At 45.5% G+C, this 16009-nt stretch overlaps 1 protein-coding gene across 9 annotated transcripts in view; it reads left to right on the plus strand.

The window, feature by feature from the left end:
* FAM13C (family with sequence similarity 13 member C) overlaps nt 1-16009 on the plus strand; it is a 508143-nt gene that overhangs the window by 363723 nt on the left and 128411 nt on the right. For all 9 annotated transcript variants that reach the window (XR_011024565.1, XR_011024563.1, XR_011024566.1 and 6 more), the window contains 3 exons: nt 10091-10186; nt 13041-13243; nt 15304-15405. Coding sequence is in view for 3 of the 9 variants with exons in the window: in XM_068258692.1 (XP_068114793.1) it covers nt 10091-10186; nt 13041-13243; nt 15304-15405 (401 nt within the window). In the remaining 6 variants the exon portion in view is untranslated. The remainder of the gene's footprint in view (nt 1-10090; nt 10187-13040; nt 13244-15303; nt 15406-16009) is intronic.

Here is a 16009-nt window from a genome sequence, read left to right on the forward strand (position 1 = left end):
TCATTTTGAGTGGCCGTTTACCCGTGATTGCCCAACACCGTGCTTGGCTCCCTGCTCAGCAACCTTCTATTCCTCCAGTGAGAGGGTACCACCTTGAATATCAGCATAAACTACAGTCATGATTGACCAAGGATTTTCCAGAATGGTCTACCATAGACTAGGAGGCCACTGACACAGTACATTTTATCATCCCAAAAAGATTGCTTATGGATGTATGGGGCACTGGCTGGCATACGTACAGTGTGTACACAGATCTGTGTTTTTTTTTTTTTTTTTTTTTTTACTTGCCTTTAATACAATTCAAATCAAAGTATACAGAAGTCTTATGACCAAGCATACAGCAGGAAAGCAGCAGGAGGCTTCTTGCTATAGTGCAATACTAAAGTGATTGACAGAAAAAGTCTAATCCTGCCATTTGCAGTTTCCCCAAGCAGGGCTGGATTTACAGGGTTAGGGGATGCCAGTAAACTCCTTAGACCACTGTCCTTTGCCATCGTTGTAGTATACATATAGACAGTATAATATACAGTGCTTCAGCTGTACCAGTTCAAATGCTTACCGTGTATTACTGCTGGCTTCTGAGCTTTGTACAACCCTTACAATGTTTGGAATAACTGTGCCCCCAAATTCTATAGCAAAGCACATTAGGCAGGCACAGATCTGTCAGTAGGTTTATTCTCCCGTATGAATAGCACCTTAGGCCTTGGGGATTTATTGTGCTGTAACTGAAGTCGTCTCACTGACTTATTTGTAAAACAAAGCATTGTTGGCAGATCTTTTGCATGCACTTATGTCACCTCTCGGAATCCAGCATCTCATTTACTCTCTTCCACACCAGACAGAAGAGTCTCTGTAGCTCCTGTATCCCTTCAGTGTATGCATTCTGCTAGGGTGCTGTCATTTTTCACGGCAGCTTTACTCTGTGACATCAAGGCTGTTTTTTTTCTCTAGCTGGTTTATCCAAGCTTCTATCTGAAGGTTTGATGGATCCTGGGGAGGTGGTTCTGATACCCTGTCTTAATGGATCCTCCAGCAATAAAATACCTGCATATGACTGGCCTTGATTTATTTGGCTACAGTTTTACAATCCTAGGTTGATCCTACACCTGCTGTAACTGTTTCCCAAAATGATTGGTCGTGGTTTTGGCAGGTTGGAAACAGTTGCTGTACAGACATGCTGCTTTATGTGCTGAGCAACCTGTTGTGGTCTAAAGTTGTACACGGCCTGAACTCGGCCATGGCAGATGATAAAGACCGCCATAGGTGAGAATCGGGTGTCATACCACCGGGTGTACATCAACCACACAACGTCTGCTTAAGATCCGGTGTTCTGTCGCTTTTGACTACCCGTCTGAAAAAGCTACTCTGTGCACTGTGCATGCGTGGGCATGTGCACATCCATCAGCTCGTCAAAGGAGGGGAGAAGGTTGTCTACTACAGCTACCTTTGCTCAGAACGGGTTCTGGGCACAACGTGTTTGGGTTTCTTGTGTCCTGCAGCTGTGTCCCCAGAGTGTTATAATAATAATAATAACAATCCAAACGTTTGTATAGCGCTTTTCTCCTGACGTACTCAAAGCGCTCAAGAGCTGCAGCCACTGGGACGCGCTCAGGAGGCCACCCTGCAGTGTTAGGGAGTCTTGCCTTGAACTCCTTACTGAGTAGGTACTTGACCTAGCCAGGATTTGAACCCTGGTCTCCCATGTCAAAGGCAGAGCCCTTAACCAGTACACTAGTGTTCTGAACTTCTCTCCCTCCTGCAGCCGGTAGATTTCCTTCTTGTGCAGACGCTGAATTGAGGAGTTACTACATTCCCCTCACTGGAGACTGATCGCCTCTGCAGATTGGAGACTGAACAGCTGTGCCTGTGTCCCCTATGCTCTGTAGCTGTGTCCTGCATTGTCTGTGCTTTGCCTGCATAGGTGCTACTAGTGTACCCTGTCCCTGCTGCCCTGCCATTCCTGGTGAGTCCTACTGCTTTTGTAGCCCTCCGTTCCTGCCTGTGTCCTGCTCCTACTCTAGCCTGCTATTCCTGGTCAGTTCTCCATGCCTGCACTCTGGCTAATCTTTGTCTGCTGCCCTGCTATTAGTATTGCTCCATACCTGCTTCTATGCTAGCCTGCAATTCATTTGGTTAGGGTTGCCAATGCACAATCTCGTTATACCGTTTTCTGCGAGGTGCAACGTGTGGCGACACAGTAGCTGGGATTCGACGCTGCGGCTGGCGCATGAACAGCGGCGTGGGTAAGCACGGGGTTCTGCGCGTCTGTATTACTTCTTCCTCCTTGCTGTTCTTGCATTTCATCTCCGAGTAACCGCCCAAGCAGATGGAACACAAGAACAAGAAATATTCAAGTACACGTACGCAGGACCCCTGTGAAGTGAGTATCTGTTTACCCCCGCCGCTCCCCCCCCCCCCCCCCCCCACTATCTATACTGCAGGCACCTATTGCTGACTATATAACTGGCTGAACCTATCCCTGGCCACCTATTTCTGGCTACGTATACTGCAGCCACCTATTACTGGCTGCACCTATCCCTGGCTGCACCTATCCCTGGCTACCTGGGTGGCTGGATAGTGTAATGGTTAAGGGCTCTGCCTCTGACACAGGAGACCTGGGTTCGAATCTCGGCTCTGCCTGTTCAGTAAGCCAGCACCTATTCAGTAGGAGACCTTGGGCAAGTCTCCCTAACACTGCTACTGCCTATAGCGCGCGTCCTAGTGGCTGCAGCTCTGGCGCTTTGAGTCCGCCAGGAGAAAAGCGCGATATAAATGTTCTGCGTTTGTTTGTTTGTTGTTGGTTTGTTTGTTTGTACCTATACTACAGCCACCTATTACTAGCTACACCTATCCCTGGCTACCTATACTGCGCCACCTATTACTGGCTTCTCCCATCCCTGGCTAACTATACTACAATGGCCACCTATTACTGGCTACATCCATCCCTGGCTACCTATAGAGCGGCCACCTATTACTGTTTACATCCATCGGTATTGCGCAGAGACAGAATAGCATGCCGTGAAAGACACACCCACTGCATCTGCAGCGGCAACACGGGGAGGGGGGGTGCGTTTGACCGGGTGTCGCCATCAGATGGGGGGGTGACACCTGAGGCCAGATGTATGCAATGGAGCGTGCTGCTGAGGAACTCTCCTGTCCTGCTGGCGCGCTCCTCCTTCCTGTTCTGGTCAGCTCATCCCGTCGCGTCTCTGTTCACGTGACCCTTCGGTATGTGACGTCAGCCCGTACATTCCAGCGGGTTACAGTAACGCGAGACATAGGATGGTGTTCTGTACAGCAGGAAGAGGGGGTGCCGCACAGGACGGGAATCACAAAAAAAGTCACAAAACCCGCCCAACACAGAAGGCCATGCGAATCGGAACGCAATGTGAACAAGGTCTAAAGGCATTACTGCACCATTAGATCCAATGCAACTCTACGGGCCATCGATCTGCTGCCAGCAGCCGATCGACCTAGTTTTTCCATCCTGTCAAATAGATCAAATCGATTGAAATCAGCTGCAAATCAATTGATCGGCTGATTTGAAAAAATAGATTTTTGGTCGATCGATGGCTGAAATCGACCAGTGAATGGGCCACTTAAGCTTTCTCCCAGGTGATATTTCCACACTTTAACAATAAAATGCCTTTTAAGCTTCCAGAAAATAAGAAAATACACAAACTTACTACTACTAAACTTATTTTGACAGTACCTTTTCACCCCCTTTTTTTTTTTTTTTGTTTTTTTTTTTTTTGCTAATTAATTGCAGAGTGCTAAAAAAGTCATTTTAAGTTATACCAGAGGTGAACTCCTTGGTGAAAATAGCGGCTCTAGGCAATTATGGGCAATAGTCCTCATGCCACCTGCTTCCCGTTCACTCCAATTCCCCTCCATTTTGGTGTAAAAGCCTGCACAAGTATGCCAAGTCGACTAGGTCACACACTAGCGCTGGCGAGGCGCGTGTCCTTGGTTGCGTTCCCATGGCCGTGAGTGCTCTGCACGTGCACTACGAATAGTTAGGGCTGGTGCACGCCAGAGCGGTTTTGAAGCGGTTTTGAAAATGCTTGCAGGGGGGACTCGCTTAGCTAATGAAAGTGAATGGGATGGTGCACACCAGAGCGACTCGTTTTTTCCACAAACGCAAACTCAGGCTGCAGCATTTTTTTAGATTTCTGAGGCGTTTCTGCCTAATGTTTTAAGGTTTTTGGTGTGTACTGGGCCTTGGAAGTGCTTAGAGCTACAGGAGTGCGATCAAGGACACCGTGCCAGCGCCAGTGCGTGTTCAATCTGGCCGAGACTTAAGGGGGCTTTTACACTGGGACTGGGGTGAATGGGGGTAGCGGTGGGCATGAGAACTCCTGCCCATAAATGCATTGAGCCTCCATTTGTACAAAGGATTTCACCTCCGGTATCCTAAATTCTAGCAGCAGACCAGACATCACTAGCGTTGCAGAAAACGCATGAGTTTTTGCCAATAATGATCATCCATGGGGCTCATAAAAAAACGCATATCTGCGATTTCCTTTCAAAACGCACAACTTGCTGCATATTTCTGTACAACAGAAGTCAAATGCACATAATATATTTCAGTGGCGACACAGATGTGTGCTTCACTGCATTTTTACCAACGTGGAAAAAAAAATCTACTTACCTGGGGCTTCCTTCAGCCCCTGGCAGCTGATCTGTCTCTCACCGCAGCTCTGGTGTCCCGGGAGCCCCTCTGAATGCAGATGCTGCTTGCCAGGTCTGCATCATCTGCGCTGCTTGCCAGATCTGCATCATCTGCGCTGCTTGCCAGGTCTGCATCATCTGCGCTGCTTGCCAGGTCTGCATCATCTGCGCTGCTTGCCAGGTCTGCATCATCTGCGCTGCTTGCCAGGTCTGCATCATCTGCGTTGCTTGCCAGGTCTGCATCATCTGCGTTGCTTGCCAGGTCTGCATCATCTGCGTTGCTTGCCAGGTCTGCATCATCTGCGCTGCTTGCCAGGTCTGCATCATCTGCGCCTCTCACGATCACCTTCACATGGCCTGGACAGTACTGCGCAGAACACACCTGGACACGTGAGCGCAATAGCAAGCGGCGCAGGAGAAGTGCACCCTCAACGTATCTCTCCAGCGGCTGCTGGAGAGATGCACAAAGAGCGCAATTCTCCTGCGTAGACTGGAGCCGACTGACGGAAGTATAGAGAACCAGTTCCCTAAGCTGCGGGCAGCGGAGGAGGGCGGCGTGGGAGTGATCCAAGCGGATGAGGCTGGAGGAAGCCCCAATTTTTCCATGTTTAACGGGGACCCGCACCAGCACACAATGAAAAGTATAGTTGAAGAAATTCATGGCTTTGTGTTCTGCGTTTCAAAATGTCTAATTAGTCTTTATTAGCAGCTGTGACTAGACTGCAGGAGCTCTGCCAAGGCAGCTCTCCTCCTACTGTTGCTAAGTGAAACCAAGTTAAATTGTTCCCTGCTAAGTGAAACCAATTTAAATCTTCAGGTTTTTTAGGATTTCCATAAACTGCAATAAATATTTTTTTCCCATGCTGTGGCTAATCATTTAGAGCAGAAAGGAAGTTGCGTTTAGATTGGCGTGAATGCTTTTGTGCCTGAAGTTTAGTTTATCTTGTCCTCAGTTTGCTTCAGATGTGCCCACTGTATTTGTTCATTCACTTTCTGTATATAGAATGGAGAACATGCTGTTTACTGTTGACTGGAGCAGACCATGCTTTTATGAGAGTTGGTAGCTTTACAAATACTGAACCACAGGAAATATCATATTGCCTTTATAGTAAAGCACGTTCCCTCGATCCCGGTCTGGACCATGTGCATTATTGCTCAAGATTTCTAGTATTGATGTCTGGATTATTTTACATTCAGCCTCCGTCTACCCAGCTGGCTCTCGGCCGTTTGTGTTCAACATTTGTAAGTCCATAGAAATTTGTTCAGGGAATTGTAAACATCCCTTGTGAGAACAGGTTCGTGCTAGATATTGCAGATGTCATTTTGTCTTTCTGCCAGGTCCTTTCTGGCTGCAGTATCGAATGTGAGATGTATATTTATAGTGGAAGGCCAAACTACTAAACATACAGTCCAGCCTGTCCGGTGATGCAGCTGGCTCTGCAGAGGCCATTAGAGAGAACTGCCTGACCTGATTTTATGTTGGGCATTGTAGCACACACAGACAAGTCTGGAATCGGGATGGTCGGAAATGCCAAATTCCGAATCTGATAGAATTCCAAATTTTTTGCTATTTTTTGTCAATAAAGTTAGGTAATTTAAAGAACAAAAGTTTTTTTTGTGGAATTAACTAAATTTTGCGGATGTACGCTATTATGCGTAATCTGCAGTTCCAATTGCCAACCGCAGTACACTTAAGAGTTCTCTGGCCTAGTAATTCCAAGTCTTATGATTGGCCTAAAAATTCTTCATGTTGAGAGAGTGTAGAGGTACTGCTCCTGCTTCCCATGCACAAGATGGTGGGTTTGACTCCTGGACCCGACCTACAGGTCTAAAAAATTTTAGTTTTGGTACTCATAAATATCACTCTTGGAAATGTGGAAAACCTATTACTGATTTCCGCCATGGAAAGCCGATTTTCAAACGGAAACTCATAAATCGTAATTCCATGGTATTCGGAAGCTCATGCCCAGTCTGGAAATGAACCGTCCCCTCCAAGTGCTTAAAACTACCCTCGCCCCACCTAATGCCAAACACTAACCCCCATTCAAGTGTTTAAAACTAACCTCCCCTCTTAATTCCTATCACTAACCCTGGCGCCCAAACAACCGCCGATTAGCTACAGCCATTATTTACTATGTAGTTACTGATAGGCTACTATCTGCATTGGGTGCCCAACTCACCACCTGGGATGCCTGATTACCAATTAATTACACCCCTGCCGATCCTTGCGCTTAAATGACCTGATCAGTCATGTAACTCCTGTGTACTTGCTAGATTAGTGTAGCATGTGTACAAGGCTTAAAGGAATACTGTAGGGGGGTCGGGGGGAAATGAGTTGGTCTTACCCGGAGCTTCTAATGGTCCCCCGCAGACATCCTGTGCCCGTGCAGCCACTCACCGATGCTCTGGCCCCGCCTCCGGTTCACTTCTGGAATTTCAGACTTTAAAGTCTGAAAACCACTGCGCCTCCGCAGCCGTGTCCTCGTTCCTGCTGATGTCACCAGGAGCTTACTGCGCAAGCCCAGTATAGTCTGTGCCTGCGCAGTACACTCCTGGAGACATCAGCGGGAGCGAGGACACGGCAACGCAGACGCAGTGGTTTTCAGACTTTAAAATCTGAAATTCCAGAAGTGAGCCGGAGGCGGGGCCGGAGCATCGTTGAGTGGCTGCGCGGGCACAGGATGTCTGCGGGGGACCACTAGAAGCCCCGGGTAAGTTCAACTCATTTTCCCCTGACCCACCTACAGTATTCCTTTAAGACAAGGTACTGTACAATATTACAGAGCTTGAATGGCACACAGTACTGTCCCACAGTCTCCCAGTATGAATCCTTCTAGCAAATTATTACAGAAAACAAAGACATCTAATAATTGTAGTAGTATTTAAATTACATTTAAAGAATCACTATCGCAAACAATTGTAGCATTTGAAATGCATGCAAACACCTACTTTTCTTCCAGATTAAAATGCACCATAAATGACTTTTCTCCTATGATGATGTTGCTTATAGCAGGCTGTAAAATTCTAGATTTGGGCGAGTCCATCTCCTCATGGGGGATTCTCAGTATTTCAGTTTTCCTTTGTAAAATCACTCACTGGAAAGTATCTATATATAGGTAATAGTCTGTTCCCCACTTGCACACTATTTTTGCAGTTGGACTAAGAAACTGCCATTCAAAAAGTGCTTTGAAAAAAATAAAAATTGAGAATTCCTCATGAGGACATGGACTAGCCCAATACCTGTCAGATTCTTATTTAAGTTATTGTAATTGACAGTACCGTAAATTTATAGTGCATTTTACTCTGGAACAAAAGGCACATCTAATCATACACATGAATTTTATATTTTACGCATTTTCACGATAGTGGTCCTTTTTATAATGATTTTTTTTTTTAATTAACATTCAACTTGAGATTACATGTTGATCTGTACAGAAAAGAAAGCCGAGACATTGATTTTGAATTTGTTCTTATGATTATATACATATTATTCAGTGTATGTGCTTTTTGAGTAATTTTATTTGTTGTAATTGTTTTTAATGGTTCTGGCTATGCCTGTTTAGTCTGTGTGTTGTTTATCATCTTCTCGCGTTACATTTTTGCTGTCTGTAGTTAAAGGAAACCAGAGATGGTACCTTGGCCCTTATTTATACTTCTTTATACTTACCTGGTGCTTCTTCCGGCCCCATGAGCGCTGGGGCTTCCCTCACCACCCTCCTCGGGTCCCCCGTTCTGCCGCTATAACTCTCAGTAATCTGGGCAATCGCAGCCTTCTGCGCATGCTTGGCCACACACGCACCCCTCCTGAAGTGTTCAGCACCTGCGCAGTAGTACCGCGCAGGCACTGAATGCTTCAGAGGATGGGATCGCGGTGGGGTGCCCATGTGCAGAAGGCAACGACTGGGTTACTGGAAGTCGTAACGCCAGAACGGGGGACCCGAGGAGGAAGGCGAGGGAAGCCCCGGTGCTGAAGTATAAATCATGGCCAATGTACATTTTAAGCAATGCATTCAAACAATGGGGCTGATGCATAGATGAGTGAAGCAGTTGCCCAGAGCCACCAATAAAAAGCTTTCATTTAAGGTTAACCTAAGGTGAAAATAAACTGAGGTAAACAATTTGATCTGTCCTCCTACTCCTAAAATTACTTTAAAAAAAATAGCTATCCCATGGTTTTATTTTATATTTAAACATTTACAAAGTTTTATTGTCTCTGCTCAATGGCAGCTTTTTAAATGTCCCAGAGTTAAAATACATGACCTATGGACCTTTTTCTATCTCTCCCCTGCCTGCAGTTGTATTCTGCCAGGAAAACATTTATGGCTGTAATTTGCTTATCCATGACGTTTACTATGTTCCCAACAAGGTACAAACAAGACAGAAGCTGTCTCTTGCATGCCAAGAAATTCACTGTTTTCAGGCATCAAAATAGGAAACAGTCTGGTTATTAATAATTTTTGCACTGTACATACATGTTTATCTCATCATGTCACATGTCACCTCTGGTACACTGTAACACCTGACACCTTATTGGTTGCTCTGCTCTTTGTGCGTTTTGATAGATCAGCCTGTCTGAATATCGTAAGGGGCGTATTTATAAAGGTGCAAATTGATGACTTGTTAGAAAAAGTGCTGTTATTTCTTAAAATATAGCATTTTTTTTATTTCCACTTTATAAGGCCTCTTGCACACTGCAAGCAAATCAGATTCAGATTCAGATTTTTAATCTGTTTTTACATCCGATTCCGATTCCGATTTTTAATCTTAACTGCATGCTGCGTTTTTTGATCCGTTTTTCTGTTGAATGTATTCAAGGAAAATCGGAAACGGAATCGGAATCGGAAACGGAATCGGAATCGGAAAACGGATTTGCAGTGTGCAGGGAGCCTAAAAGTGACCATTAGCTAGAAGGATTACCATCTTGCAGCATCGTCACCATTATGTGACAGTAACTTTTTGCCCATCTCCATATTTATGAAGGTGGCAATCAGCCTAATCACCAGTTATGATGGGTCTATACGCTGTATACCGGTGGAAAATCCAACAGAAATAACGAAGGACTATGACTTTTGTGTCCGGCACCTTTGGTGTGAGTCCCCACTATAGAAAGATGTAATTATTGGCCACCATAGTCTGTAATAGTTGTGGGTGATGATCAGTTACTCCAAGTAAATGGAGTTCCTAATCACTGCTTCAGGGTAATTACCATAGGAGAATTTGCAGATTTTGAAATGCTTTTCACCAGGGAACAAATCCCGTTGCCACTTTTTCTTTGTCTTCCACTTTTTTTTTATAAATAGGCCCTAAAATGCTAAACGACATGAGCCTTTTAGGATTGCAGATTGATGTTTTTAAGACAACTGTTTTGTGCATTTTTGTTTATACGTTCATCAGAAAAGTAGTATTGTGTTTCTTTTAGGTCACAAAGCAAGAGAGGAGCCTCATAAAACCTTTATATGACCGATACAGGATTATAAAGCAACTACTCTCTACTGCCACCCTGATTCCAACAATTGTAAGTTTGTGTTTTTTTTCCCTCTTGTGATATATTAAGAAACATTTAGAAGCTATTAAAATGAAGCTCTACGCTGTGTAGTCTGCTTGAGATAGATGGTCAGTAAGGTGCTAATCATTTTAAATTGGACTTTTTACGCAGATTAGAAGTGTACCGATCAAAATTATTAGCTCTGTTGTTTCATTGATCCAGTATACGTAACAAAGGACCCAGCACCCAGTTCCTTTGCCCAATGAAGTCTCAAATTCCAGCTTGTGTAGCAGAGGTTTTAACCCACTAGTACATTCTGGTGGGTTCTGCCTATCTCCTGCTGTTGCTTTTGATTGATACAGTTAAAGCTGCAAACATTTGCATAAAATGAATATAAATTATGTATCAAATGAAAATCATTGAGCCACTGACCTTTTTGCCTGCTCACCGAAAAAGAGTTGAAATTACCTGGGGTTTCTAATGGTCCCCCGCAGACGCCCTGTGCACACGTAGCCAGTCACCGATGCTCTGTTACCCTCCGCCGGTTCACTTCCGGAATTTGCGACTATAAAGTCGCAAACCCACTGCACCTGCGCGGCAGTGTCTTCGCTCCCGTTGATGTTACCGGGAGCGTACTGCGCAGACCGCTCCCGGTGATGTCAGCAGGAGCGAGGGCACAGCCGCACAGGCGCAGTGGGTTTGCAACTTTTAAGTCGCAAATTCTGGAAGTGAACCAGCGGTGGGGATCGGGGCATCGGTGACTGGTTACGCAGGCACTGGGCGTCTGTGGGGGACCATTAGAAGCCCCAGGTAAGTTCAACTTATTTCAAATATGCTTCATTTACATTACGCAGGGGTAGAAAAACTCAGTCCTGTTCATACACCTACTGTATTTCTTCTTCGCACTTTAATGGCCATATTGGATCCCAAAGATCTGTTCTGATTTGAAATCTACACCCTGTTTGGAACTTGTTATTCCTGCCAGGGCATAGAATTAAATCATTCGTGTTGCATGCTCTCACCTCTTTCTCGCTGCTGCAGCCCCTTTGCTCTGCTGTACACCGACAGCAGAGTTTCCTGAGCCGAGCTGGTCAGTAGCCGATTTCATTGACTCCTGACCCTGTGATCACTGTGAGCCATTCACATTGTCTCACGTTGATGGGCAAGGTCAGGAACCAATTAAATCAGCTTCTGACGGGCTCAGGGAGCTTTGCCGTCATAGGGATGGCAGAGCGAAGGGGCTACAGAGATGGAAGAAGGGCGGTAGCGGCAGATCCGTGCAGCATGACATCGACAAGTGCCGTTTTTTCAATCCAGCAGTCTCTGATCCTTAAAGTGGATCCGAGATGAAAAGCTAAATATAACAAGTAACTTGTCTATATATCTTATCTAAAGTTTAGATACGGTAGTTTACACAGCAAATCTAGCTGCAAACAGCTTCAACAGTATATTATTTTTTTTCCTGATATACAATGGGAGCAGCCATGTTTTCTGCTCGTCACTATTACACAATTACACATACAGGCAAGCTTATCTGAATCTAGGCATGCTAATCTGCATATTCAGCCCTCGGCCTGTGAACTCCACTCCAATCTCTTCCATTACACAGGCAACTGATCTGTATCTGCACTGCAGCCCTCAGCTTGTGAAAACTCTGCCTCTGAAATCTATAGCTAGTAACACTTTTTCACCTGCCCAGACTGAAATCCCACAATCCCTTGCAAGCGCCAAGGCACTCTGGAGTAGCTGTGGGCATGGCTTGTTTAGTTTATAGGAAATTAGGGTATTAAAATAAAACAAAAAAAGTATTTAGCTTAAGGAATGCCCTATAAACTATATGTAAGGAACACAATTATGCAGTGAGTAAAAGTTCATCTCGGATCCACTTTAAGGGGCCAGAGACTGCTGGTACAAAACAGGTTAAAGAGAACCCGAGGTGGGTTTACAAATCCTATTAGCACACAGAGGCTGGTTCTGCATATAATGCCCAGCCTCTGTTGCTATATTATCTCCCCCCAGCCCCCCTGCGCTCTGCTGTGCACCCCAAAGTAAACCGCCGTGCACACACAGCATGTCGCCAGCAGGCTGTTTACATGTACACTGTCACTCTCCGCCTCTCCCCTGCCTTCTCTATTTCGCTGCTCCCCGCCCGTGTCTCTTCCCTCTAATCAGCGGGGAGGGAAGGGGAGCGGCAACATAGAGGAGGCAGGGGTGTGACGGAGAGTGACAGTGTACATGTAAACAGCCTGCTGGCGACACGCTGTCACTCTCCGTCAATCCCCTGCCTCCTCTATGTTGCCGCTCCCCTTCCTTCCCCGCTGGTTGGAGGGAAGAGACACGGGCGGGGAGCAACGAAATAGAGAAGGCAGGGGAGAGGCGGAGAGTGACAGTGTACATGTAAACAGCTTGCTGGCAACACGCCATGTGTCGCTAGCACGGCGGTTTACTTTGGGGGGGCACAGCAGAGCGCTGGGGGGTCTGGGGGGAGATAATATAGCAACAGAGGCTGGGCATTATATGCAGAAACAGCCTCTGTGTGCTAATAGGATTTGTAAAACCCACCCTGGGTTTTCTTTAATCATTAAAAACATCACTTCAGTCCGAGTGGCATAAACATGGCTACGTCCAGTTTATCAATGTATTTAGATGATTAGTGAGGTGTGAATAATTTTAAGTTAATGATAAATTTATGTAAATGTATGCAACTTGAAAATGGACCAATCAAATGCTACGGTGGCTGCATTCTATTGATCAGTTTTCAAGCTGCCAATTTCCCATAAAATTTGCGTCACCTCAGAATCATTTGTATCTCATTGACCATCCCTGGACACTGGTGACTGAAAGGAAAAAAGGGGACTTTATGGTTATCTTCTACTTTGTTTAGCATGAAGAGGAGGATTCGGAAGATGACAGCGCTCCAAACTCCTACAGTGAATTCACGCTGACATCTGAAGCTGATCTGACTGTAGATGAGCATCTCATTTATAGCATGGAAGATCCGGAACCTGCATACATTTCTCCACTGGATGAAAAGCGTTCGGCACGACAACCAGCGCTGTCCATGTCCAATCTCCATGAAGCCTCAATGTAAGTTCATATAGAGCTCTGATCTGCTCACATTGCAGCTTATGTGCATCAAAACGCACCGTCAATTACCTTTTATACTCAGATTGTCCTGTACTCCCACCGACCTTCCCTACAAACACATGGTATATCTATTTTAGCAGCATCGATTAAAAGTTGATCCCCTGGTAACTGGTAATACCTGGTGACTGGTAATAGTGTTCTTAACAATCCCATCAGGTGTGGTATAACAGCGGGTCCATTCACTTTTTCTGATCTTCAAGGTTGCTGTAGGTAATATTTAAGTGTACCTTGAGACGGGTGGGAAAGGTTCTATTTTGCTTACCTGGGGCTTTTCCCAGCCTCTGTAACTCTATAAGTCATTCCCTCAGTTTCTTCCCAGCACGCTCTGTTGTGCCGCTGTACTCTTGCCCTATGGGTCATTTTTCGGAAGGGTACAACGGAGTGGACAAGGAGGAAACCCACCTATTAGGGTCTGGAAGATGCCCCATGTAAGTAAAAAAAAACAAAAAAACTTTTTGCCTCCGTCTTCGGTTTACTTTAATGCAGATGACTAGGCTTTATTTCCCTAACTATTCCCTTTCCACCCACCCCTCGAAAATAAAAATAAATTATAAGTACAAAATCCCAGCCAGGTTCTGCAGTGATATCATCTAGCATCTACCAAACTGAGCTCTAGGGTGTTCAGGTGGTATGACGGCACATCATTGTAACAATCCAAAGTGCCTTTTGAATGTGGTGCATGATTCCACTTGCCCTCCCTACCATTGTTCTCTATGGGAGGAGGTGTGGCCATGTGAGAATTCTGAGAATACTGTATAGTAGTTTTTGGGATGGGGCAGGACTGGCCTGCCACTTACTTGTCCCTTCATTGTATGTCTACGGGGGGAGGTGGGGTCCACACAGCAGGATCCAAGACAGGTGTTTGAAAGAGCCAAAGAATAAGCATTACATGCTGGGAAGCATTTATTTTATTTTACATTTTAGAACACCCATAAGATAAACGATTTGTAGTAATCTAAAAGTTCCAAAACATTGAGAAATATATTTAAAGGATACCTTAGTGCTAAATATTTTTGAAAAAGGACCTCTGTGCGTTGTGGGAAGTTGTGCAGATGCTTAGCTCACCTCCTGTGCCCCTGCGTCTCCCTCTCTTACTTCTCGGTTGTTTCCCTCTGACCAGGACATACTACGCTGCATATTCTTTCCTTAGTGGAAAGGGGAATTCACACTTGAGGTATTGAGGCATTTATTTATAGAATTTATGCATAATCACCTTCATGACTAAGGCCCGGTTCACACTTGCGGTGGCCCTCCGGAATCGCCGTGCCGGAGCCGCACCGCCTGCAGAACGGACGGAACGGACGCACGGCATAGCAATTAAAGCCTATGCGTCCGTTCACATGGGTCCGTTCTGCAGAACCGGAGCCGGACCGGATCCGGACTCCGGCCTCCGTTCCAACATGCGCTATTTTTTCATCCGGCCCCTCCGGCAGCCGTATCCGGGGCGGAGCCGGACTGCACCATCCGGCCAATACAAACAAATGGGAACCGGAGGCCGCACAACACACTGGCTGAGAAATCCGGATGTTCTACCCCACTTCCTATGCGGATTTTTGCGGCGATATTGGCTGGGGACACATGGGCAAGCATTTTGGAGTGGAGCAGCACGAGCTGGAGGTGTTGGCAGGATGTTGGCAGCATGTCGGAGGTGGAGGTGAGTGCTAAACAGCAGAGGGCCTGATTCCACAGGTCCCCCTTCTGCTGACCTCCCAGACCCCAACATTTTTTATTTTTTTTTTACGTTACTTTGCCAAACGGATCCGGATCGCATCCTGATTACCACCTGATGCAACCTGACCGGATCCGGATCGGATCCGGATCAGAACCGTTCGGTTCCGATCCGGATCCGGTCCGGATCCGGTCAGGTCATCCGGTCCGTTTGGCAAACAACCGCTAATGTGAACCGGGCCTTAAGCTATATTGTTCTTTTTGCAAAAAAAAAAAAAAAGTATGTGCTCTGGTTGCTTTACAACTGTATAAGCGTTGTTCTTATAATACAGGTCTGAGCTCCTTGATCACCTCCGAGAAACCAGAGCAGATAAGAAAAGGTTGCGAAAAGCTTTAAGAGAATTTGAAGAGCACTTTTTACGACAAACCGGAAGGTAAGAAGCTCCTGGGGAAAAAAGGCACAAAAAGTTGAATGACCTACCCTTCTGCTTGTGTAAAGGTTTGATCATACAGCTGCTCAAACAAGGCAGAAGTGAAGTCCTCGGTTTAGCTGTGCTTCAATAGTAAAAATATAGAAGGCAGTGATTTGAAAAAGATGTGATTTTTTTTTTTTTTTTTTTTTTTTTTTTTTTTCATAGTTTTAGTTAGAAGTGCTGGACCAGAAGTGACAGCTCGTGTCTGGTAGAGGTCAGAGAAGGTGCATTACTGAATTACTGAATCACTGCAATTTGTATTTGTGCTGCAGTGCAGCCTTGATAAAAAAAAAATGTAGGACTTATAGTTTCAACTTTTACTACTGATTTGTGGAATTTCTCTCACTTGTTGAGATGCCAGCAGGCTTTATCGCCAGTGATGACTAAATGATTTGCCTATATCGTGATTCAGTCCGGACTGATCTAGTATCTTGTGTTTACTGCAGACTTCTGATCTTGTGATCTGGTAAAGAGATCCTCTGGCTCAGCCACTGACTTCCAGTGGATGAGTGAGGTAGCAGTGGAGATCTGCTTATAAAGCAAGCTGCAAAAAATGAGTTAGATC

This window comes from Hyperolius riggenbachi, chromosome 10 (assembly GCF_040937935.1).
Source record: "Hyperolius riggenbachi isolate aHypRig1 chromosome 10, aHypRig1.pri, whole genome shotgun sequence".
NCBI lineage: Eukaryota > Metazoa > Chordata > Amphibia > Anura > Hyperoliidae > Hyperolius > Hyperolius riggenbachi.